Source organism: Furipterus horrens, unplaced genomic scaffold (genome assembly GCF_987537825.1).
Source record: "Furipterus horrens unplaced genomic scaffold, mFurHor1.1.pri manual_scaffold_6, whole genome shotgun sequence".
NCBI lineage: Eukaryota > Metazoa > Chordata > Mammalia > Chiroptera > Furipteridae > Furipterus > Furipterus horrens.
This window is the reverse complement of record NW_028327176.1, coordinates 15,030,063-15,053,319: the sequence shown is the minus strand read 5'-3', so window position 1 is coordinate 15,053,319 and position 23,257 is coordinate 15,030,063. Positions and strand designations below refer to the sequence as shown.

At 47.6% G+C, this 23,257-nt stretch overlaps 1 protein-coding gene across 1 annotated transcript in view; it reads left to right on the top strand.

Annotated features, from left to right (window-relative positions):
* Window positions 1-23,257, top strand: part of PLB1 (phospholipase B1) — a 137,578-nt gene that overhangs the window by 47,771 nt on the left and 66,550 nt on the right. Inside the window, exons 10-18 of the mRNA XM_090280991.1 lie at window positions 1,506-1,592; window positions 6,345-6,407; window positions 7,115-7,194; window positions 8,013-8,088; window positions 8,906-9,010; window positions 10,056-10,112; window positions 14,931-15,002; window positions 15,811-15,885; window positions 17,985-18,048. Coding sequence (XP_090137117.1) covers window positions 1,506-1,592; window positions 6,345-6,407; window positions 7,115-7,194; window positions 8,013-8,088; window positions 8,906-9,010; window positions 10,056-10,112; window positions 14,931-15,002; window positions 15,811-15,885; window positions 17,985-18,048 — 679 coding nt within the window. The remainder of the gene's footprint in view (window positions 1-1,505; window positions 1,593-6,344; window positions 6,408-7,114; window positions 7,195-8,012; window positions 8,089-8,905; window positions 9,011-10,055; window positions 10,113-14,930; window positions 15,003-15,810; window positions 15,886-17,984; window positions 18,049-23,257) is intronic.

The following is a 23,257-nucleotide window of genomic DNA, read 5'->3' as shown; positions in this document are numbered from 1 at the left end:
GCACATAACCTCTCTAAGCCTCAGTTTTCCTATTTGTGCAATGGGCATAATAAGAGGCTGTAGGACAGGACTTCGGAAGCAGTAAATGAGGTGTTGGATGTGCCTAGCACAGAGGCAACGCTCCGTGAAAGCCTGTTGCTGTCATTGTCATTGAAGTGGCGGTGGTGGTTATTAATGACCATATCTATTTCAGTTCTGAGGCCAAGGCCTCTGTAACATACCTGCCGGGGCCCTGGTGCCCACCTCGTTCTAACTAAACACTGAGCCTGGACCCAAGGACAGCATTCTCTCAGTCAGCCGTGTGTTCATTCAAGAGCTCAGTGTTAAAGTCAGGCCATTCTAGGTAATACAGGGACAGGGACAAGTGCAGGAGATATGCCATAAAGAGCTGGTTTCCCGCCCTGACTAGCTCAGTGGGTTGGGTATCATCCAGCAAACTGAAAAGTTGCTGGTTCAATTCGCAGTTGGGGTACATGCCTGGGTTGCAGGTTCAGTCCCCGGTTGGGGTGTGTACAAGAGGCAACCACTCGATGTTTCTCTCTCTCTCTCTTTTCCCTCCCTTCCCATCTCTCTAAAAATAAATAAAATCTTAAAAAAAAAATTGGTTTTCCGCTAACAAAATAATGCCAGGATTTCTGGAGTAATCACAACATTCTGGAAAGTAGCTGGGAAGTCTTGAATCCAACCTTGTAGCTTTATAGATGAGGAAACTGAAGTCCCAGGAATTCATACAACCTGTCCAAGTTCACACAGCTAGTTAGAGCTAAACCCAAAGTGTCTGATTTACAGTCTTGCGCTCAATTGCATCACAGTTCTCTTAAAGAGCAAAAGAAATGGTTGTTTTTTGTGCCACAAGTGACCTGTGTTTATTACAGAAAAATCAGAAAACACAGATAAACAAAAAAGAATATGACCCAGAGATAATTGCTGTTGACAACTCAGTATATAACCCTTCCATACTTTTCCAAGCACATTTATTCCAGGCACATGTGTATAGTTTATAAAGTAGGGCCATTACTAGATGTAAATACTTTTTATAACCTGCTTTTCTAAATATGATATTTTCCCATGACAATATTACATTTTCCACAATCATTTTAATAGCTACACAGTGTTTCATCTTATGAGTGTTTCACAATTTGCGCAGCGATTCCCTATTTTAGACATTTATGTTGTTTCCAGTTTTTTAGTGTTATAAACAAGGCTTCATTGGTGCAGCTACATCTTTCACATATCCTTCTTTCCTTAAAATACATTTTGAGAACTGAAATTGTTGGATCAAAGGGTATGCCCTTAAAACTTTTTAAAGTATATATTGCCCAATTGCCTTTGAAAGCAGTTACACACTTTGAGTTTCCCACCACATACTTTTCTTTTTGAAAAAAAATCATAAATATGCTTTTATGGGGGTGGGCAGATGGAATTGAAAAATAATAAAATTCGGAGTTCTTTTGGTATCAGGTCTTACCACTATCTCTTTTTGATGCTGCTGCCTTTTCCTTCAGGAACTTGACTTTCAAAATGACTGGAAGCTCATCAGTGTGTTCTTCAGTAACGCAGACCGGTGTCAGCTGTGTCTCTCTGCCCAGCAGGTAAACCTCAGGCTCGGGGTCAGAGGGCAGGTGCAGGGGGAAGGAACTAAACCTGTCTGATCTACACCGGGGCTGGGCCTCCTGACACCTGTTTCAGACTGTGGATGCATGGATGCATGGATGGCTAGGAAGCACACACAGGGACAGGTGTTTTAACTCACCATCTTTCATATCAGACAAAGGAAATTGAGGTGTAGATAAGCCGAGTCAATGACCATTCTGCAATTGAGAAGAATCAGCCTCCTAGTGGAAATCGTTTTTGCCTCTTTTCACTCTGATTTCCTTTAAGTACCGACTTTAGGAAATAAAGCAGGACAAGTAGTCTTGCCATCACCTCTTGAACTGTAGTCGATTATGAACTTGAGTTGCAATGGGAAGCCTACTGTTCACTTACATAGACCATCTTGTAGGCTCTTTAGCGTTCCTGGATGCAGGGCATGAAACATGGGACTTTGTTTATTATTTCTGTAGGTGACTATCTAGGACTTAAGTCCTTAGCGATGATCATCCAAGTTAGGATCAGCTGAGAGTGTAAGAGGAGGTGGATGACATAGATGGCATACACACTCCTTTTTAGGGACCTGACGCCTGGTTGCCACCAGGTTGGCCCTGCCACTTATGGCAGACGAGTTACTTGACCCCATCCTCCCAGTCACCTTCCAGGGCCTCTGACAGGCCGTGGCACAGGCATAGGTCAAGTTTATGGAGGTATTGTCCCCCTCTGACCTGTGCCGTTCTCCCACAACATATACTCTGGCCTTCATCCAAATGCCCCGTGTTCCCACTGACTCCTGGCCCGCCACCCAAAACCCCTTTCTTTAGTGACATTGGGCCCTGGGAAAATGCTGACGGAAATCCACCTCACCTGGCCAGCTCTAGCTGAACATAGTCCTACAGATCTCCTGAGTTTGTGGCATATAGATCTTGAAGGTTTATTGTTCTATTTCACCCTCTGTTTTCTCGCATGCCAAGTGAAATTTATAAGCTCTGTGTATTCTATGCCCCTCTTTTTGGAGATTATGCACACCAAAATTTCTTTATGAGTTTACATATTTATGTATCAAAGTGCTCAAACAAGCATTTAGGCATTGCTGTATTCCTCTCTACACCCACTCATCCACCTAGCCATCCATAAGTTATCTGTTCATGCATGAATTCATTTTCCCTTCTTACATGTAGGCACATGCTATTGTATTTATGGTGAGTTATGTTCCTGCTGGTTTTTGCTTAATTTTTTAAATGTTTGAATACATTCATGGATGCTTACATTCATTCATAATTTCTCCCATATGCTTTCTTGTGTTCAAGAATTCCTATGGGAATTCTTGTGTTCTTTCATGTATTTATACTTTGAAGCATTCTGGACTATGTGATGCATTCCTATGCCTGCATGTACCTATTTATTTACTGTTACTAATTTTTAGTTAAACAGTGCACAAATGTTTTCTCCTTTACAAAAATTAAAACATTACAGTTAAAGCTAAAAACCACCTTCAATCCTCTCCCTCTTTTTATTTCCAAGCCTTTTACATAACTATGAATCTTAGTATATAGATTTGTGTGTGTGTGTGTGTGAGAGAGAGAGATTTAACACAAATAATATTATATCGTAATTTTTTCACTAACCTAGTATTTTTAAGATGTAGTCGTGCTGATAAATATAGATAGAGTTTATTCCTGTTAGTTGCTAAATAGTATTCCAATGTGTAAATTTACTAAGTTGTATTTTGTCATTTCCCTATTGATGGCCATTAGGTATTTCTAGTTTTGTTCATTTACCTGAATGTGTGTGTATTTTTCTAAATACGATGGTTTTCAGATTGCAGATTGAAGTACATTAGTGAGTCAAAATTAAGTTTAAAGGTTGCAATCAAAATTATAAAAATAGAAATAGAATAAACTATAAAAGATTACAGTTAATTGCATGTTATAAGGTAAGTGTTGATTCGTGGTTATTTTCACTTCATTTTCTATGTAGATATGTGCATCGGATTGTCATGTGAAATATATCTTACAGTGTGGGTCGTGCTTGGAATAATTTGAAGGAAAGTACCTAGAATAGGTTCTTGAACATAGAATTGCTAGTCGTCAGATACATACACTCTAAGAGGGACTGCCTCGTTGACTTCTGAAGCCGCTGAACCCACTTACGTCCCTCTAGTGTCTGAGAGCTCTCATCCCCGACTACCTTCCCAACGCTTGTTACCAAGCTTTTTGTCAATATGTGAAATTCCTCCAATATGTGAAGACTTAGTCATGTTGATAGATATGGATTGAATGTATTCACGCTTTGAACCTCAAGTAACTCCATCTCCATCAATTTAGTTCATTGTGGAAATGCTTATCAGCATCCACTCAAGTTCCCTTTTTATTGCATCTTTTTTTTCTTTCATCCTGATTTTCCTTTTGCACAAAGACCACCAAGTCTTTGGAGCCTGGAATAAACCCCACCTCCACTTCCGCTTCCCACAAAGGACCTTGTGGCTCCTAGGTCTGGCTCTTGGCTTCCTTGCCCTGGGCAGCCAGCTCCTCTCTTCACGTCACCAGTCCCAGGTCTTCTGCCCAGACCTGCCACTCACTGCCTGGCCTTGCCGGTGGTGCCTCTGGCCACGGGTCCCTCGTCAAGCTTACCCAGGGGCCTCGCTGGACACCCCCACCCAAGAAGGCCTTACACAGTGTTCTTGCATTCCTAAAGCACAGGCTTCCCCTCGGGACTTGTTCTGCAGAGTCTCAGGGGCCGCTGGCAGGGGAAGGCAAGGCTGAGTGGTGGGCTCCCGCTTCTGCCCGACTTCACAGAGCATCTCTACCTGTACCTGCTCCACAGGTCAAGCTTTTTGAAGCAATTTGTATGAGAAAAATAGTGTTTTACTGTTAAGAAAAAATGCTGAACTCCTCTCCTGCCCTACTTAGGACCTAGAATTTTCTCCTCTAAGAGGGTTTCTTTGGTGGGAAGTGGATAAGGGCCTGTGTCCACATTTATTCTTCGGAGATTTCTTAATACCAAAGACCCAGGAGAGGAAGATCAGGAGCCGCCAAGAGGCAGTGACAATGCTTCTCCAGGGCTATGGTGGCGTGTCCAGCTATTCAAAGGCGGGTGCTTCACTGGGGACCGGTACCCTGGCTCACTGCAGTAAAACCGAGACACTTAGAAGGTCTGGACTCTTCTCACTGTTCTCTAAAGTCTAGTTTTGTTATGAGTGAGATGAAAAAGATAAGTTAAAAGAAGAGACAAAATGAAGAAAAAACTCAAAGCCAATGGCACTGCAAGAAAATGTATACATTTGTTGGTTGTAAATGCCTTTAGAAGCAGGTGTCAACATCTTGGAGGGTTCACTGGTGTCTTTTAACTGAATAATCCCATTCCTTGGAATAATCCCAAAGAAACAAGTTATTAGAAAAAGTTAAGTTTTGTCTCAGGCACTCGTTTGATAATAGAACATTCTTCTGACTCAGAAAGTAAAAGAGAGAAATAAAAATGTGCAAGTTCATTTGGAAAAATAAGCTTTTTTCTGACTTTGGGTTCAAGGAGGAGTTTATTATGTGTGATCTTATAGACAAGGGACATTTTATAAGTACAATGTCTTCCATTAAAGAACAGGGACAGTTGGGGCCCAAGTGACAACCATGCAGTCCCTGGAGTGACTGGGTGGCCCTGATTCACTCTCTAGCCATGAATGAGCCCTGGACTGAGAGGTTTCTAAAGCAGGGCTTGCGGTCGGGGGAGCACACTTTCCCTGTGGAAAATCAATGACCTGAATGTGGTCAGTGAGGCACTTTCTAGACAGATTTCCCGAGACTCTTCAGAGGGACAAGGGAGACAGACGCTTAAGGTCCTGTTCAGAGAGAGACTCACTTAGAAGAAAATGAGGCAGCAGACTTTACTGCTGACTATGGCAGCAAAGCGGGCTGAACTGCCTTCCAGAGGACAATCTTGCACCTGAGCAGGGACTTGGGGGTGGGGAGGCAGCCCTCCATGCGGCCACAGCCTGAGTGATTGGCAGCTGTCTCCAGAATCACTGCCGCGTTCCCCCAGGAGACAGAGCAGCTCCTGGGCCTTCCTTGTCTTCCTGCCTGAGCCAAGTCCCCCCAGGGGACAGCTGGTTAGCAGGCAGCTTAGGAGTTGTCTTGTTGTAAAAGTTTATTTTTTTTTTGTGGTTTTTTTCTTTGTTTGTTTGTTTTTTACCCTGAAAAGGTAAGCCAGGGTCTATTTTTGAAGGGCTCTCGTTTGCGTATTTATTTTCATTACCTACAAGGTATTGGGTAGAGAGGGGCTGTCTTTAAATACTTGGTGGCAGGGAGAGGTCTGATGACAGAGTGCCATGTGGAAGTTTTACGCCCCTCTGGGTCCTTAAATCCAAGGATAATTGTTCTCCCTTTGGGCCTGATTTTCTTCAGATAAAAATGACTCCATCCGCCTTCGGGAGTAAGTCCTATCTCCCATCCCTCGATGTGAGCTGTAGTTTCCATGACCTTGGGTTGCCCTTCCCTGGCATGGGACCTCTCATTTGGGGGAGTTTGATTTTCTCCTAGTGGATATCGGGTTGGGGAAGTCGGAATGGACAGCAACCCCAGGGAGCTCTGGGAACTCTCTACGTGTTTGGGGAAAACTGAGGTCTAGCAGGGCCTTCGTCAGTACCATCTCAGCTGGGGGGCAGTGTGGCGAGGGGAAAGGACAGATGAGGGTGGGGCCAGGCACCCTTGGCCCCGTGTTCCCTGTCCCCACCTACACTCAGCACCTCTCTTCTCTCACAGCAGAGCCATGTGACAGGTGGCATGGACAAGCTGACCAGAACGCTGGACTACCTGCTCCAGGAGGTGAGGCTCACAGCTCCCCAGCTCCATGGCACCACGGACCGGGTGCCTTCTGCACACACACGGAGAACTGCCCTTCTGGGGGTTGGCAGGGGAGGTTCTGGTTTCTCTCAAAGTGCCTCCACTGGGTTGAGAAAAATGGTGTAATGGCAGGCATCCCACAAGGGAGATCAAGATGAGGGAAAAGGTCTGGAGGAGCCAGTCTTTTCACCGTGTTAATGGAAACCTGGGTCAGCTGGAGAGCCCTTGTCTCTTGCGAAAGATATTTCTGACAGAGCCTTCTGGGCAGGAAGAAGGAGCAGAACAGAGTTCTGCCCTGGGGATCATGACCCTACTCTTTCCTGCTTGGCCTGGGGCAGTGATGACCTGGAGGGTCCTTGAGAGCCTACCAGGCTTTCCTTCTTGAGTGACCATAAGGAGCAAGAACGCAGTTTCTGTGACCCGGGAGGCAGCCACTCTTGGGAGACCATCGTGGTCCCTCTTCCTCGTTGGCACCGTAGTGGGGCGGTGCCCTGCCCACCACGCGTAATGGTGAATGACGCATTTCCGCATAACCAGCACGCTGGGCAGCTTTGGACCAACCCCATCCAAACTTCTCCCGAAGAGGCGCATCATGCTCAAACCAGACCCCAACGGGCCTCAACCAGGGAAGTCCCTGGGCAGTGATGGCGACTTCGCAAATGTTCTTCTTTTCCCTCATTTCCTCTTAGGTCCCTAAAGCATTTGTGAACCTGGTGGACCTCTCTGAGGTTGCGGGGGTCTCTCCCTGGCATCAGGGGACCCAGCTCAGGTAAAAAGGGGAGTGGGATGGAACCAACGTTTATTGAGCGGCTGCAGGGTGCTGGGCACTGGGCGGGGCACTTCCCGCGCATTGATCCGAGGAGAGATTTAAAGCGTGGAGGCCAGGAGATGAAGCCACCACCTGTGCGCAGTCACACAGCCAGCGAGGGCCTCGTCATTTTGGCGACTGAGTCGGAGGACGAACTACTCGGTTAGGTTGATATAGCCAGGTGGCCTGCCCCCACCAGAATGATTTGAGGTTTGGCAAAATATCCATAAGCCAAGAAGTGATATTTCTAGAAATTTGAAAGAAAAAAAATTTTAACCTATACGTATTTTATTTTCACATGACTGAATTCCCATGTAGTCCTGAAATTTGTTGTAGAATTTAAACCGCTTGAACCCAAATCCTAAGATTTCTGGCTTTGGAAGTCCACGTGGCAAAAGCCAGAGGAGGGGGAGGGACAGCTGGAGGTGGGGGCAACAGGATGGAGGGGACGCTGCTGAGAGGGAAGGGGGATTTTGAAGAAAAAGCGCACACAGGCAGCGGGAGCAAGAGTGGGAGGTGGGCTTCTGGCTGGAGGCAGCGGGGGCGGTGTGTCAGGAGAGTCTCCACCTCCCTTCCCCACCCGGATGCAGGGACAGACAGGGGACCAGACCACAGTGGACCTTTCCACTCTGTTCTCCTCAGCACGGCTTGCTTCATTTTCCTGCACCCCCTGAGACTTCCACCTTCTCCCCACTCCCTGAGAAACACCCCCAGCCCCCCTAGTTCCCTGCAGGGCAGTGTGAATAACCCTGCTGTAACCAGACTCTCATTTCTGGCAGCCCCCCAGCAGAGCCCTGTACGTGCTCAGGGGACACCTCGAAGCTGTCCAAGGTTGTGGCACAGTGGTCCTATCAGGTGAGCATGCTCTGGGAGACTGGCGGCTTGCAGGGGCAGGGGTTCGTGGAGGAGGACAGGTGATAGGGCCCATTAGGGTGTAAGTCTGAGACGATAGGACTTCTCCAGCTGAGTCAGGAACTTGGAGAGCTGCTTTCCGCTCACTCCCCAGTGACGACTTGATTTTCCTATATGTAAAGTGGGGGCAACAATACCAGCAGGCTGGGGGTGATGGCAGGGGTGGTACTTTGGCTAGTGAAGGACTTGGCAGATTTGTGTGGAAATGGTTTTGATCAGCATCATTGCTTGGACCACTGCATCTGTGACTGCTGAGCTGCTTCTGCCTGAGCTGGGCCGATCCCCCAGACGACAGCCCAGGGGTGTCTCAGAGGTCCCGGAGGTGTGCTTTCTGATTCAGAGAAGAGACCCCAAGAGGGTGAGCATGCCTCAGTGGAAGCCGTCAACCCTGTCAGCAAACAGTTCAAAACATAGTTCCTATTGTCATTTGTTGACATAATGATTTTTGTTTAAGAAGAAAGTTACATATGGAGCTCTGTGGCACTTCTCTCACTCCAGAGGTGACATTTTTTGTGCAGTTAACGGAACTTAGCCCTTGGTTGGAGCATGGGAGCCCTCGCTGCATGCTGCACTGGTGCATGCTTCCTGAGCTCCCAGGGGATGTATTTCAGATTTCAGATCTATCTCTGGTGCTAATTCAGAGCAGCGCGTGATGGGCAGATGTGACCGAGGGGCTGCTGAGAGCTCCCTGGCCAGAGGACGGGGTAGGCTATGTCCTGCTCGTGCCCCCAGGTGCATGTCTCTCTGCTCTCTCCTTCAGGAAATCTGGGACCGTCTGCTGGCCTCCAGCAAGTACAATGAGCTGGAATCCTTCGCGGTGGTTTTCCAGCCCTTCTTCTACGACACAGCCCTGTCACCACTCCCGGTGTGTGAGGTGACCGTAAAGCACCTGGCCCACACTCTCCCTCTCCCACACAGCTGGGATTCACAGAGCCCAGGGTGTGCACTCTCAGGGGGAAATGCTGCGATATTCTCTTACACTTTCTGGATGGGTTCCCTTGGGGTGGGAGAGCCCCATGAGGCAGGTTCCTAGGAGCAGAGAGGCCCAGTGGTCAAGAGCATGGACTTGAGCCAGATGGCTCCTGGCTCTGAAATGGGCCAGCTATGTGACCTTGGGCAAGTTGTTGGAACTCTCTGTGCCTCAGTTCCTCATCTATGAAATTGGGGCCATTATTAATGTTCCCTCCCTCTAGGATGGTTGTCAGATTGCAGTAAATAGGCATCGGGAACTTGACAAGCGCCTGGTACCTCTTTGCTGATGTGGCTATTTAGGATAGAATTTTAGGGGGGCCATGTCCCCTTCCTCCTTCTACAGGCTCTCTACATCCACCCCTAGAAGAAAGGGTAGTCTGACTTGCCCCCTCTTCCCCAGGCCCCTGGGCAAATGCCCCTTGCCCAGTGGGGCGCCCAGACCTCGGCCATAGTGGTGGGTCAGCGTGTGCTCAGTAGGGTTTCTGATGACACTGAGGCTCCAGCACCGTGTGTCTGGGACAGTCCCTTCCTCCAGGCTCCTGGCTCTTGGCCCGTGGAGTCATTGTGCCCCCTCCAGGACTTAAACGATGTTGGAATAGTGGTCTAGAAGGAGGAGGAGGAATAGTAGTTCCCGTTCTCCTGTACTCAGACAACACATCAATCACTTTCCTGCCACTGCCACTTCTGCTCTGTAGTTCACTTATGGAGAACCCCGTGATAATGAGGGGTCTCACCTGCTCCTGCAGGCCCTTACCTCCAAACCCGGACCCCAGACAGTGGTCCTTTAAGTGTCTATCATTCCTTATGTACAAAGGGGATGAGAGAAAGAGTCTGGATGGATCAGCGCCACCCATCTCTTCCAGGGACAGCCTCAAAGTGCGTGACAGGCCCACGCCGTCCTTGGGAACCACAGGGGTTCTTATCTGGTTCTCTTTCAGGGGCAGTGGCCGCTCCAGGATGCCACCACCCTCGCCTTGAATCTCTGGAACAGCATGGTGAGTTGCCAGGGACCCTGGGAGGCTGCATGTCAGCCTGGGGCTCTGGCCTATAGGAGAGATGCGGCTGCCACCACCACACACACTCTGCCCACCACTCAGATGGAGTGGCTTCAGGGTTCCAGCTGGACCCCAGGACAATGATTCTGGGCCACCACGGAGCCTTCCACATCTGGGGACAGCCCAGCTCTGACCCCCTGGGAGCGTCCCCTCCTTGTCTCAGAGCTGCGGCGGAGAACTGGCGGTGTGCCGGGTTCTCTGGGCATCTACGGTCCCATTCTCCCTGGAGGCAGAGATGTGTCTTCAGAGTCAGTGTAGGGGACCTCACGTGGAGGGGGGCACTGGGGAATGTCTCACACAGCGACTCCACATCACACTGAAGTGCCATCACAGGGTTCTAAGGCCCAGGATGGTACTTGGGATGAACATGGGCTTTTGCGTGATGAAGACCTGCGTTCAAATCCTACTTCTGTCTCTCACAAGTTGTGTGAATTTAGGGTCTCCATTCCCTTTCTCCAGAACCCAGATCTTAACCCCTGACCCTAGAACTGTCAGGCGTGTGGCTCATCCGGGCCCAGAGTGAATGCTCGACACACGCTGGCCCTCCTCCTGTAACTGTGACAGGACTTGCCCACACCTCCAAGGTTCCCCCAGGGCTCTCTGTGATGAGGCAGTGGTTGGAATGGAATGTCAAAACTTTGAGCTGTTCCAGGGCACCAGACAGACACCTGATTTTGCCGTGTATTTTTTTCCCCCATCCAAGCTGCCCTATTTTTAGAATTCCAGTGACAGGAACTTGGTTTTCTTCCTTCGATTAGAAAAATTTTTCCCCATCGTTTCCAATAAGTGCTTCACTGAGTACCATGAGCCGCTGTGTTTCAGCACACGTTAGCCAGAGACGAGAGCAGGGAGCGGGGCGGGAACTGGCCTCAGACAGCCCTGTCAGTGGAACCGCACTCCTTTAAGGAAGCATTCAACTTCTTCGTTAGTGGGCCAGGCCCTGGGTGGAATATTTTCCCCAGGAAACCACCGCTGCTATGTGAATGGCAGAAGAAAGGCACCCGACCGCCCCTGCCGGGGCTGCCCTCCCCCCCCCACCCCCCCCCCACCCCGTGGGAGAAGGGCTGGTCACAGCAGTGCCTCTCTACACGAGGTTCACTTATCGCGGCCTCACTGTATCGTGGGATTTTTAAAGATATTATATTTAATTATTTATCGTGGATTTTTCACTATATTGCGGGATTTGGGGGTACTGTATACGTGTGTTGTTAAAGTTACATAGGTTTAAGAGTGTAGAATATGTTTAAGAACATAAGTAGTGTTTATAAAAGTGTGGAAAAGGTTAATAAGGGAGTGGGAAAGGTTAATAAGGGACTGGGAACGGCTTATAAGTGTGTGGGAAGGGTTTATAAAGCCTTAAAATATATATAAATACTAAAATAAATGTAAGGTTCCTACTTCGCGGATTTTCACCTATCACGGGGAGGGTCTAGAACGTAATGCCCGCGGTAAGTGAGGGAAGACTGTATTCCAGCTCAGCCAAAGCTGTCCCCCCGCCCCCATGTCACCCTTCTCCCGAGCAACGAAAGGGAACCTACAGTGTACCCTGCCCTCTGCTGGGTCTGAGGAAGATACAAAAGACACCCCAAATGGCCTTTGCCTTCATGGAGCCTAGGGTATAGCTGGAAGGGTCAGGTGACGCAGAGGAGCAAGAGTAAACTTGGACTCAGCCAGCAGTGGCTTGCTGGCCTGTGTGCCCCACAGTGATAGGGCAAGAGGGCAGGCGAGCCCCACAGTGGTGGGATCTGAATTGGCTTTGTAGGGGGCGCCAGAGAAGGTCGGGGTGCGCATTCCCAGGCAAGAGACCTTCGTGAGTGAAGGGCGTGGAGGGGAGAAAAAGCCAAATGCATTGTCTAGAGGCAGTAGAGGCTGGTCCAATAAGACAGGACATGGGATGAGGGATCCCCAAGAACAAAGGGGGCTCTTGAATGCCAGGGAAAAGCTGGGGAGCAGATAGGGAGGAAGGGCTCCCCTCTCACTCTTTCTCCCTTCATCTTGCCCTTGAGTATCATCAGTGGTGGCGGCAGCAGTGACAACTGCCTTTATTGAGGCCAGGTGATGTCCTGTCCATTCAAACAGCCACCTCAGTGTCCTAAAACCTATAACCTACTTGAGAATGAGGACAAGGATGAGGATGAGCAGGTACACAGAAGGGGAACAGAAGGTCTCACAGTCAAGGCCAAAGAACTGGGACACAGTAGATGTCACAAGGGTTCCAAAGAGGCAGAGGTGGCTTTTCTGGGTGGGCAGTTCCCCCATTCTCCCCAGACCTGTCCCACCAATCACCAGGCATTTCCTGATGAGAGTTCTCTGGGTTCCTGCAGCCAGGCCAGCAAAGAGGGAGGGGTCTCCTCAGGTGTGTCTTTTTGTTTTCTGAGGTGAGTCACGTGGCCTTTTTGGGTCTCCATTTTCCCTACTTGTCAAAGGGGTGTAATAAACCTCCATCAGCCTCCAAGGGCCTTCAGAGTGGTTCACGCTTGGGTTCATTTCGTGCCCATCTTGGGTCCTCCCGGGAACACGGGGAGGCCAGGAATCTGCCTTCACCTCCTTGAGCCTCTGCTGTGTTGGGCTTTACTGAGACCACAGAGGTAAAAGGCAGGTATGTTTACCCATGCCCACATTTGCAGACACACAGAGCCCCGTGAGTGGGGGGAGAGAGGGGCCGGGAGAAGCTCTGTGGCCGTCGGCGCCAGGTTGTACGCTCCTCTCCTCCCCCTGGCTCGGGACTCCAGAGAGCAGGGTGGCTGTGCAGGGCCACGCCAGCGGCTGTTCCCCTCCCGCCTCCTACTGCCGAGCCCCAGCAAGCTCTGAGGGCCAGGGACAGGAACTGCACTCCTCTGGAGTCCTCCCATCAGAATGCACCCCCCAGACTACAGCTGAGCTAGATCCCGGCACAGCGCTGAAGAGGACCTTTTGTTGGGGACATAAATTATTCCCTAGGCCAGTTCTGTCTTTTTCTCAATAGTTTTTAACCTCCCACCCCAAGACAGTAGTTTTAAAGAGATCAACCTTTGGAGAACTAGATTCCCAGGTCCTTCCAGCTATCACTGACCCCCACCTTGTGCTAAGCCCTGGGCAAGGTACTGGAGCCACGGGGCAGGATGAGAACATGCAGGAACTGCTCACAGTGGAGTGGAAATTCTCCTTGGAGAGAATGTCTAAGGTCACCCTCCCTCCTCTCCCACACTCCAGGTGGTGTCGGGGTGGCAGGGAAGCTGTGCAGAGGAGACACAAGCAATGAAAGACACCAGCACCAGGTGTCCCTAGGGTGGGCGTGCATTTGTGTGCCCACAGGTGGCAGGAGAAGGAGGGACAGGTGGGCGGTCACTCGAAGGAGCACATCACTGTCCACCCCTTCGAGGACAGAGAGTCAGAGTGGGTGTAAAGGGGATTAGTGGAAGTAGGAAGGATGATGCAGGTGATGAAGAAAGAGACGTTTAGGACAAGGTTCTTGATGAAAATGGGTTTGTTAGGGATACCTATGGATTTGCCTTCTTTGAGGTCCTTAAAAAATAGGCTCTGCTATATCCATTCTACCAGAATCATTAAGATGTGGCTCTTCCAATGTTTCTTTCCAGACTCTATTATTGATTAAATTTTTGAAAGACTGGAGAGAAGAAACCAGGCCAGATCAACATCTGGCCACCAACCCAGGCCCCCTCAACACTCCCTTCACCAGCAGGCCTGGACATTCTGGGTGGGTCCTCCTATTCCTAGGAGTGTCCACCAACAAAATAAAACTGAAAGAAGGAACCTCAGTCCCTCCTCCAGCCCTTGACCTGAAGGGTTGCCACTCCTTTAAGGGTAAAGTTCTTTCCCTGCTTCTTGATTAGAGGACATAAATCCTGGGATAAGATATTGCCAAAGAATCTAAAACCCTCGTGGAGGATGGCAGAGCCCGTAACTGAGCCATGTAGGGTGCTCCATCCTGTAGCCTCCTGTCTCTTGTGTCCCCTGTCAAGGTCCTTGGAGGGACAGTGAGGGACAAAGGTAACATAAGAGCCCGGCACCTGGGGAGAGCAGCACTGGCAGCAATCTTGAAGTTCTCTAATGGTGGAACGTCGTCGTATGTGCAGAAGAAAACCTGTGACGTCACACGGCCCCTGTATTTTCCTTCTAAGTGTTTACATACGTATAATGAACATTTAAAGATAACAAAAGCAACTTTAAAAAATTGCTTCCACATCAGGTTCTTCACTGTCCTCATTTTCCTCTCTTCCCTCCCATGCTTTTACCTGCTGGTCCACCATGCGCTTGCAGTCCAGGTTGTTAGATCGGCGTTGGGTATCATTTCAGTGGCTGCCTGTATCAGAGCTACTGCCACCGCCACTCATTCCTGAATCGATAGACACAGGGATCTGTGTGACCCACTGAGAGACATTCGGTTGCAATGAGGACCCCGCTGTCCTATTCCCAGCCCAGCCTCCCTGGTGTTCATTTTTTCCTGTGACATCAGGAGGGGTGGGCTAAGAATCAATGATTCCTCCCGTGCAAGAGGCCTCAACTTGAGTGTACGCCAGATTCCCTGAAGGGCCTGTTAAATTGCTGAGCGCTGGACCCTAAACCAGGGTTTCTGACTCTGTCATTTGGGGTGGGGGTTGGATATTTGCACTGCTAATGCGTTCCCAGGTGAACCGATGCTGCTGGTCCAGGGTCAAACTCCGAGGGACATGGGATAAACGAGTCTTTCTCAGTGGTACCTGGAATGCTCCCACCTGTGCACAACTTTCCTGTTCTAAAGACCACCCTCTTTTCTAGATGGAACCAGCAGGGCAGAAAGATGAGCCATTCAATGCAAATGAGAAAAGGCTGACGAAATGTCCCTCTCAGGTAGGCAAGGACAGGGGAGGGGAGGTCACCTATCACTGAATTGGGAGAGACATGGGGTCACCAACTGGGCTTTGCTGTGAAGTAGGGGCTTATCTGGCTGAGACGTTAGCCTCTTTAGAGTCTTGAGTCTGTTTTTGTGGGTCTGGTCATGGCTTTGCATACTTGGCACACCTAAGGTTTACAGAGTTTAACCATTATAGCAGAATTGACCCATTTTGGTAGAATTATGGGCCCCTTCCACAGGTGTGGAGGGCATAGGGACGAAACCATATTTCACCTGGCACCAAATGTCCCAGATGTGAAGATGGGTTTCTTAAATGTATGCCAAATATGTAATAGGCATATAATTAATGTTGCTGAATAAATGGATGAGAAAATAACATAAATGAGTAGAATTCCTTTTGTCATTTAATGGTAGTTCATGTTTTGGCTATCTTGATGAGTTGGTAAGTTTTTTGTTACTAGGCTATAAGAACTTTATAATTCATCCTGTATCCTTTGCTTTGGCTGCCAGGAAGCTTATGATTAAGCTCTTCTTTTGTGAAAATATACGTACTTTGGGGCAGCATGGACCTCCAGGCAGAGAGCAAGAGATGATGGCGTTGCAAATGGGAAATTTTAAAGCATTAATGGGCTCCTTCAGGGAACTCTTGTGCAGTACAGAGAAGAGATGACAGAGAATGGTTTTCATTTAAATGATGGTATGAATGTTGCAAACTGGCCAAAGGCCTTGCTGGATGATAAAGCCTGATGATGAAAGGGCACAGACTTCTGGGTCATGGTTACAACACATTACTTTTCTCTGCAGGGAAATCCCTACCTGTTCACCTATAGAAACAGCAACTACCTGCCCAGGTTGCCAAAGCTCCATGAGAAGCCTAAGGTACGGAGAGGTTTTCTGTGGTTGACGCACATGCAAATGAACCAGGGGGCCATACAGCTTGTTGGGTCTGTGGAAACTTCCCTGAGGTCCTTTATGTCCGGGAACCCCATGGGCAGGCTGGGATGGGTGACAGATCAGGTGTGTGGCTGTCTCCTTGGTACCTGAAGCAGGTCTGTCCTACGCTTTGTCTTGAGAACAGCATGGCCACCAGTACCCTACAGTTTCAGGAGGGTGGTGGGTGCTCAGTTCTGCCTGCTGCCTGTATATTCTGCTGGAAGGCCAGGGTCTTCGGGCCCTTCCCACACCCTGGACAAGTCCTTCTAAACTTGGCTGAGGCCTTAATCTGAAGAGAAAGTCAGGAAAATGGCAAGAAGTACAATAAAACCAGGCAGTGTGGAGACCAGAAGGCCTCAGAAGGCGGCCCACACCTCCGGGGACACCTTACACTTACTCGTGTCTTGCTTATCACTTACCACATGGCTCTTTCTGACACTTTCTGCTAAGGTTAGATAGGGTGCCCTGCACTGCTCTGAGGAGCGAAGAGACACTTGCAGGTTGGTGTCCTTGTTCTCAGAGGGTTGGGTACTGATATGGGTTGTGGCAGATCCGGCCTGGCACCATCCCTGCCTCCTTATTGTATAATAGAGGGCGAGAGTTACTCCAGGTGGTGGAGGCAGAGCTGATGACCGGGGCCTGCCCCGCAGCGCCCGAGGAATGCAGTCTGAAACTCCCTTTCATTTACCAGCTTGCCCCACACTTTCTAACTAATACCAGAGCAAAGAGGGTCCATCTGAGGGGCAGCGTGGTTCAATGAGGGGAGAGAACTGGCTCTGGGTTCAAATCCAGGCCCTTCCACTCACTGGCTCTGTGTCCCTGGACAAAGTACTTAACTCTCTCTGTGCCTTGTTTAATATTGAAAGTGGCGAAGGTTGTAGTCCTGTCTCATGGGGTTGTTATTAAATCATAATAAATAACGACTATGAAGCATGTGTAATAGTGTCTGGCATGCTGTGAGTTCTGTGTAAGTGTTGCTGTTTTTATTATCTGATAATAGGGGGCAATACATTCCTGCAGAATACAGGTATTGATTCCCTACCTGCTCTGTGCCACTAGGATTCAAGGACGGTGAGGGTAGAAACTCAGAGCAGGTACCTAAGCATTATTTGTTGAATGGCTAAGTGGGTGAGTGGGTAGAAGGATGGATACCAGGCATAGGAGATAAAAACATCAAGAAAATACTTGCTTGTCCCAAGGAGCTCAGTCAAGTGGAGTCAACCAGTGATTACTGCACGATGAAATAAGTTCTGTAATTAAAGTTTCCATGGAGTTTTCAGGGAGCACAGAGGCAAGGCAACTAAGCGAGACAGGAGAGAGTCGAAGGAGTCTTCCCCAAGGGCACCCGTGGCCGCTGTTTCGAAGGATGACTAAGGTTGAACCAGGTGGATGGGAATGTGGGCAAATGGAGGGAAGGATAGGAAAAGGAGAGTAGAGATAAGGGCTTGGGCAAGGACATGGAGTTCAGAGAGCGGGCTCCATTCTGCTGGTTTAGAATGTCTGGGCGCCTCTTAGGCTGTGCTAAGAAGGGTGGACTTGATGTTGATGTTATTACGGAGTAGAAGTGCATTTACTATTTGCCCAACAAATATCGATTGCACATCTCCTGCGTACTGTCCTAGGCTCTGGGGATACAGCAATACCCAAAACAGACAAACATCCCAGCTGTCACTGAGAATTTGGGCAGGGGAGTGACGTAGTTCTGTTACAGTGAGGAACACAGGGGCTGCTCTGAGTGGATTCAGAAGTTGGGTTTGGGGAAGAAGCCCAGGGAACTGAAGGTGCTCATGCTGTGAATACCACAATATTCCTGGTGAGCAGACACAGAGGCCTGGCCGCAGGCTGAGGTGGAGGGCCCAGAGAGGGGACAGGTTTGGGAGCGTTTGGAGAGGATGTCCTGGACTATGAGTGTTGCCTGAGAGGGAGAATGGAAAAAGACACTTAGGTTGTTATGTTAAGTGATATTTTCCAAAGTAGAGACCCCCTCTTCTCACCCAAGTTCACATGTTCCGCGTCTCCTCATCTCTCTGTGTGTCTCATTCCAGGTCAGAGATGGGACGGAAATCAGGTGCCCTGACAAGGATCCCTCCAACACAGTTCCCACCTCAGGTACACAGCTGGAGTCAAGTGACCTTTAAACTCATTCGGGGCCTGAATGCATCGAAGTAAAAGCAACCGTAAGATGATAAGAGCTTTCCATATGGTCTGAGATACACCTGAGAGGGTTTTCTAGGACAACAGAAATAGTTTCGTTATGTACAAGCATACCTTGTTTTGTTGCACTTCACAGATGTTGCTTTTTTTATTTTTATGTTTTTACAAATTGAAGCCAACATCCTCTGCTAGCAAAAAAGATTATGACTCACTTTATTGTGACACTATTGTCATGGTCTGGAACCAAACCCACAATATCTCTGAGGTATGCTTGTATATTTGTAAGTTCATGCCCATGTCTGGGTATTCTTTAACTGAAAGAAGATATGATATGATATGATGTGATATGATATCTAAAATATGATAACATCAGAAAGCATTTCTTAAGCATTAAATGTGCGCTAGGCTGTGTTCCGCAAAGAGCCAGCTCATGTCACTGTCCCTGCCTTTCAACCTCGATGAGGTGAATTTGTTCTCAAAAAGCAAAACCGCCTTGATGCCAGAAGCAAATATAACGCGTCCGCACTGCCCGTCAGAGCCGCGTGCAGGATCCCTCAAACCCCGCACAGAACGGGAAAGCACGTTGTCTTAGAAATGGGCCGTTTTACTGCTGCTCAGTATTTCCCAAATGACTGGTGTTGGGCCACAAAAAGGAGTGTCACGGAATGCTCTAGGCAGAGACCTTGCCAAAATGGGGCTGCGCCTCACTCACAGGGGGTGCGGGCTTGGGCACTGTGCAGCGACCGGACGAATCAGAACAACAGCCAGGGGCATTTCCACAGTAGCGAGGTAGGATCCTGGAGGGAGACTCGTTTGTTCACTGATTTGTTCACTTGTTCATTTGTTGATCAGACGCTTGCTGAGTGCCTCCCACGTGCCTGGCAGGACAGAAAATTACGTCTGGAGATGCTGCAGTGCTTAGCAGGGACCGTTCAGGGATGCAGATCTTTGTAGTCAGGTTGCCTCCTTTTGCTGAGTCTTAGTAGAACAAATTCATGCCCTGGCCGTTAGCCTGTGCCTCAGCCCCACACACTCGAATTAAGCCGAATGAATGGGGAGTTAAAAATCTCCCCCAAACTTTGGTGTGTAACTGGCTCTTGTTCTGTATTGCAGAATAAAGGAATGTGATTGAGATCTTACATACATGCACACACAGTCTCACACTCGCTTCTAGTCCTTGACCCCCACCTCCCCACACACACACTTGGTGACAACCTGCTCCTATTCGTTAGTTTATTAGCAGGATTTTAGCAGCAGAAATAAATTATTAGCATCAAATGCAGGCCTTCCTACAGCAAAAACTCAAAGGTGTATGTATATAGGTATGTGTCTGTTCATAGAGAGAGAAGAGGAGAGGGAGAATTTCTGTTTTAATAGCCAGAGTCTTTACTGTGAAATAATATCCAGCCTCTTTTTATCTTATCCTTCTGAAAGAAAGATCTATAAAGCATTTTGTAATCTGTCTAGATTATATTTCTGTTATGACAATGATAACCAGCCCATGAGAGCATATCTCAACATCCAAACGCCAAATAAAATGTGACCCTCTTATTCCCTGACCCTGAAGATTATTCTTTATTGGCACGTGCAGATGTAAGTGCCAGAAATCTCAAGACCTTGAGATCTGAGATACTCTGGTGATAGGGAGCTGTTTGAATAAGCAGATGGATAGCTTTAGGCCTGCTTGATCTAACCAAGTGGGCATGGTCCGAGACCCTCTCTCTCCAGCTGGGTGGCAGCACTCACAGATCAGTGCTGGGCCTGCACTTCTGAATCCCACCTGGAAAGTGTCATTTAGTCAAATGGCCACTACTAATGACAACAGTGAGAAACACACTGTGCATGATCTATGACTGGACATTTTTAACATACTTGTGACCGGAGGGGAGGCAAAAGGACCTAGCACGGGACCACGTTATCATTTTCCCTTGAGAGTTATATTTCTGGTGAGGTCGTTCACTCTTCTGGAGATCATGTTTGCAATTTCTAATTGAGATGAAGGCATCTTATCCATACTTAACAGATTATCTTATCTCTGTATCCCCAGTGACTCAGCACCTGGTAAGAGCCCATACCTGTTTGCTGAACTAATCGGAATGATCAAATATTTCTGAGTCAGCAAGCCAACAATTTTCAGGGTTGAAAACGAGTTTCAAAACCAAGTAGACCGAAGTATCTTCTGTCAGACCACTTTTAAAAATAAAGTAACTATTTTGCCTTCAGAGTTATTTTCAGAAACCTTCTTTGTTAGTCCTCTTTTCTAGAGTTTCTCTCAACCCAATGCACAGATATATATGTAGCTAACCAAAAGTGACGTTTCACGATAGGATACTGCCCTCACCCACACATCAGGGACCTGGTGGCCAGGGTGCCCCATTCTCATTCCACCTGCACCCACAGGTGTTAAACCTCTTCCACTGGTCTGTGGGGCTCTGGATGAGATAAACAGGGTGGATGTAATTTTTTAAATAACCAGTTGTCATGTGGTAGCCAATGAATGAATGAATACAAGCCTCTAATTTTTCCCTCCAGTCAGTTCACACAGTGCAGTTTGCTAGGCGCTATCTCTTATGGGCTTTATAACTTCATCAATACCTGTGTCGTTTTATATTACTCCATGGCTCTGTCCTTAGCATAGTTGGGATAACTTAAAAAAAAAAAGTTGGGGCCTGGTAGCTGAATTAAGGTTTTCTGAGTGAGTAAAGGAGTAGCATTTTGCAAACAAAAGAGTGATAATAATAAGGAGTCAGGGGGCACGTGGCTGGCTCATTGGCTGTCTATTGATGTTGGTTGTCTTGAAGTCAAGTTGCTAATTCCATGCAGAGGGGAAAACTTATAGTATTTGAAAATAGGGACCCACAGAGCTAATTATGTAATTATAATTATAATATAATTATATGCCACTGTTACCAACAGTATGAATCAGAACAGCTCATTCATTTAAGCCATTGATTTCCTGAGTCCCTGAAATCATTCATTGTACCCATTTGGCTGAAATGAGCCACTCAAAAGCTGATATCAAAAAATGCCCCAGGTTACAGCACTGAGTGATCATTAACGGTTTTACTTCACTGTAAACAAGCAGTTTGATGTCCAGTTTAGACCCTGAACTGTGTCTGTAGTCACCCCATGCTCATGGGTATTGCAACCTAACATAGCCTGTGCCTAGGAAATACTGACGCCCCGCAGGGAGGAACAGCCTGCTTGTCCCTAGGCAGGACCAGCCTGCTAAACAAGTTCAAACTCACCCTAAGACATGTGGATGGAAAAGTGTTTCCCTTCCTTGTAGTTCTCATCATTTTGAGCTTGGAAAGCTGTCCAGTCCCTGACACGGGCCCCTTATTTAGCCTGTTCCTTTCCTTCACCACACTTCTTGAACTCCTACTATGTGCAAGGCACATGTGTTTTATATAAACTCACACCAAAAGCACTTCAAAGGCAGAAACAAGGTTCCAACCTTGTGCCAGCAGTTTATGGTCATTGAAGAAATCTTCACCTAAGTCCCTAAAATCAGAGAGCTTATGGGTGGGGCAATCCTAGCTAACAATTAAGAGAAAGTTGGTGTTCAGATTATGGACCCAAGTGGTTTAAATTGTTGGGCTGCACAAGACAAAACTCCAAAGTGCCAAGTTTTTCTCCTGGATATTCCTCTTCATGTAGAGAGTAGTTTCCCCAATTCTCTACACTTATCTAACCTTTCCTTGCTATTGATGATATTTCATCATCGCTTGGATGACCTTCTGATAAGAGGTGTCCTCTGAAGAAATCTTGATGAGTTAATGATGTGTTTATCAACTTTTTTCAAGGTGGTGTGCAGTTTGTTCCAGATAATGTTTAGCTAATCAGTGCACACAAATTTAATCTTATCTCTAAATAGTTCTTTCCCCAAGGAGAGCAATTGCTAAAGTGCTTTGCTGTGTTTCCAAACTGTGTCTTTGTCATATGTGATGATATTAACAAAGCTCATATCAAGGTTTACAGATATTAAACCAATGATATGCGTCAGGCTCTATCTTAATAAAATCCCAGATAAGTCAAACTCCTCCTATCTAGGCTTGTCTCATTTGGTTTATCTCCCGAAGGAAATCCTTTAGAATGACCGACCATCAAAAGATAACTCCTCCCCCACTACACATAAACCAATCTGTCTACACATATATACACATGTAGATGTATACATGCCTCTGTGTGTGTGTGTTTTCTGTCTGCTAAAAATTTTGAAGACAGGAATGGCCAGTTTCAGCTGCCTTTTTATCAAACTGTAATGTGCTTTTGATGCAAATACATCCATTTAATCCACATTTGTCAATCCCAAAGACTTCCCCCAACTTTTACACCCTAGTGCATTCACAGAATTCATTGTATTACACATTATGGGAACAAGAATATAGCGATTGACTGTCATCACCAGGAGCTAAAGTGAACCCTCTAGAGTTGGGGGGAGGGGGGGTCTTTGTTGCCCCCCCCCCCTTTTTTTAAACACACAGCCTGATTTCTTGGAGAAGAGGTCATTTTAAAGGTCTTGGGCTCAACCTTGTGAATGTTTGCTGATATGTGCAGCTGGCTTTGTGATCTGATATTACTCTTGATCCCACCGCAAACCTACTAAATCAGAGATTCTGAGGGCAGGAACCAACCATCTGTGTTTTAACCAGCTCTCCAGAAGGTTCTGATGCATGCTCAAATTTGAGGAGCACAAACCTATATATTTTGCATATGCACATTTACAACTATGTATGTGTTAGTTTGCATGCTGTCATAGGAAGAGGCAGGGACTTTTGCTTTTCCAGTGAGAGCTGCTCCTCAGGGGGTGTGGCAGTTCCCCATCTGTAGACAGAGCGCAAGTCAGGTAGACAAGATGTCTCCATGGAGGGAAACAAGACACTGTTTCCACTGAGCATTAATACAGTTTCCCCCACAGGTATCATTATAAAAGCATGATTTGCATGTTGATAGAGCGAATTGGCAAAGAAGAGCTGTAAAGAAAGCCTCCTTGCACACAAGTTTCAGTTTATCCATCTTAAGCAATGGCCTGCTGAAATGATGGGTTTCTTCCCTCTGGGAGTGGACCGCTCCCTGGTACAAAAGATATATTAGACTTCTCCCAAGGCCTGAAGGCTATTTGACAGTTTAGTTCAGCATTGCACTACTGAGACATCTAAGA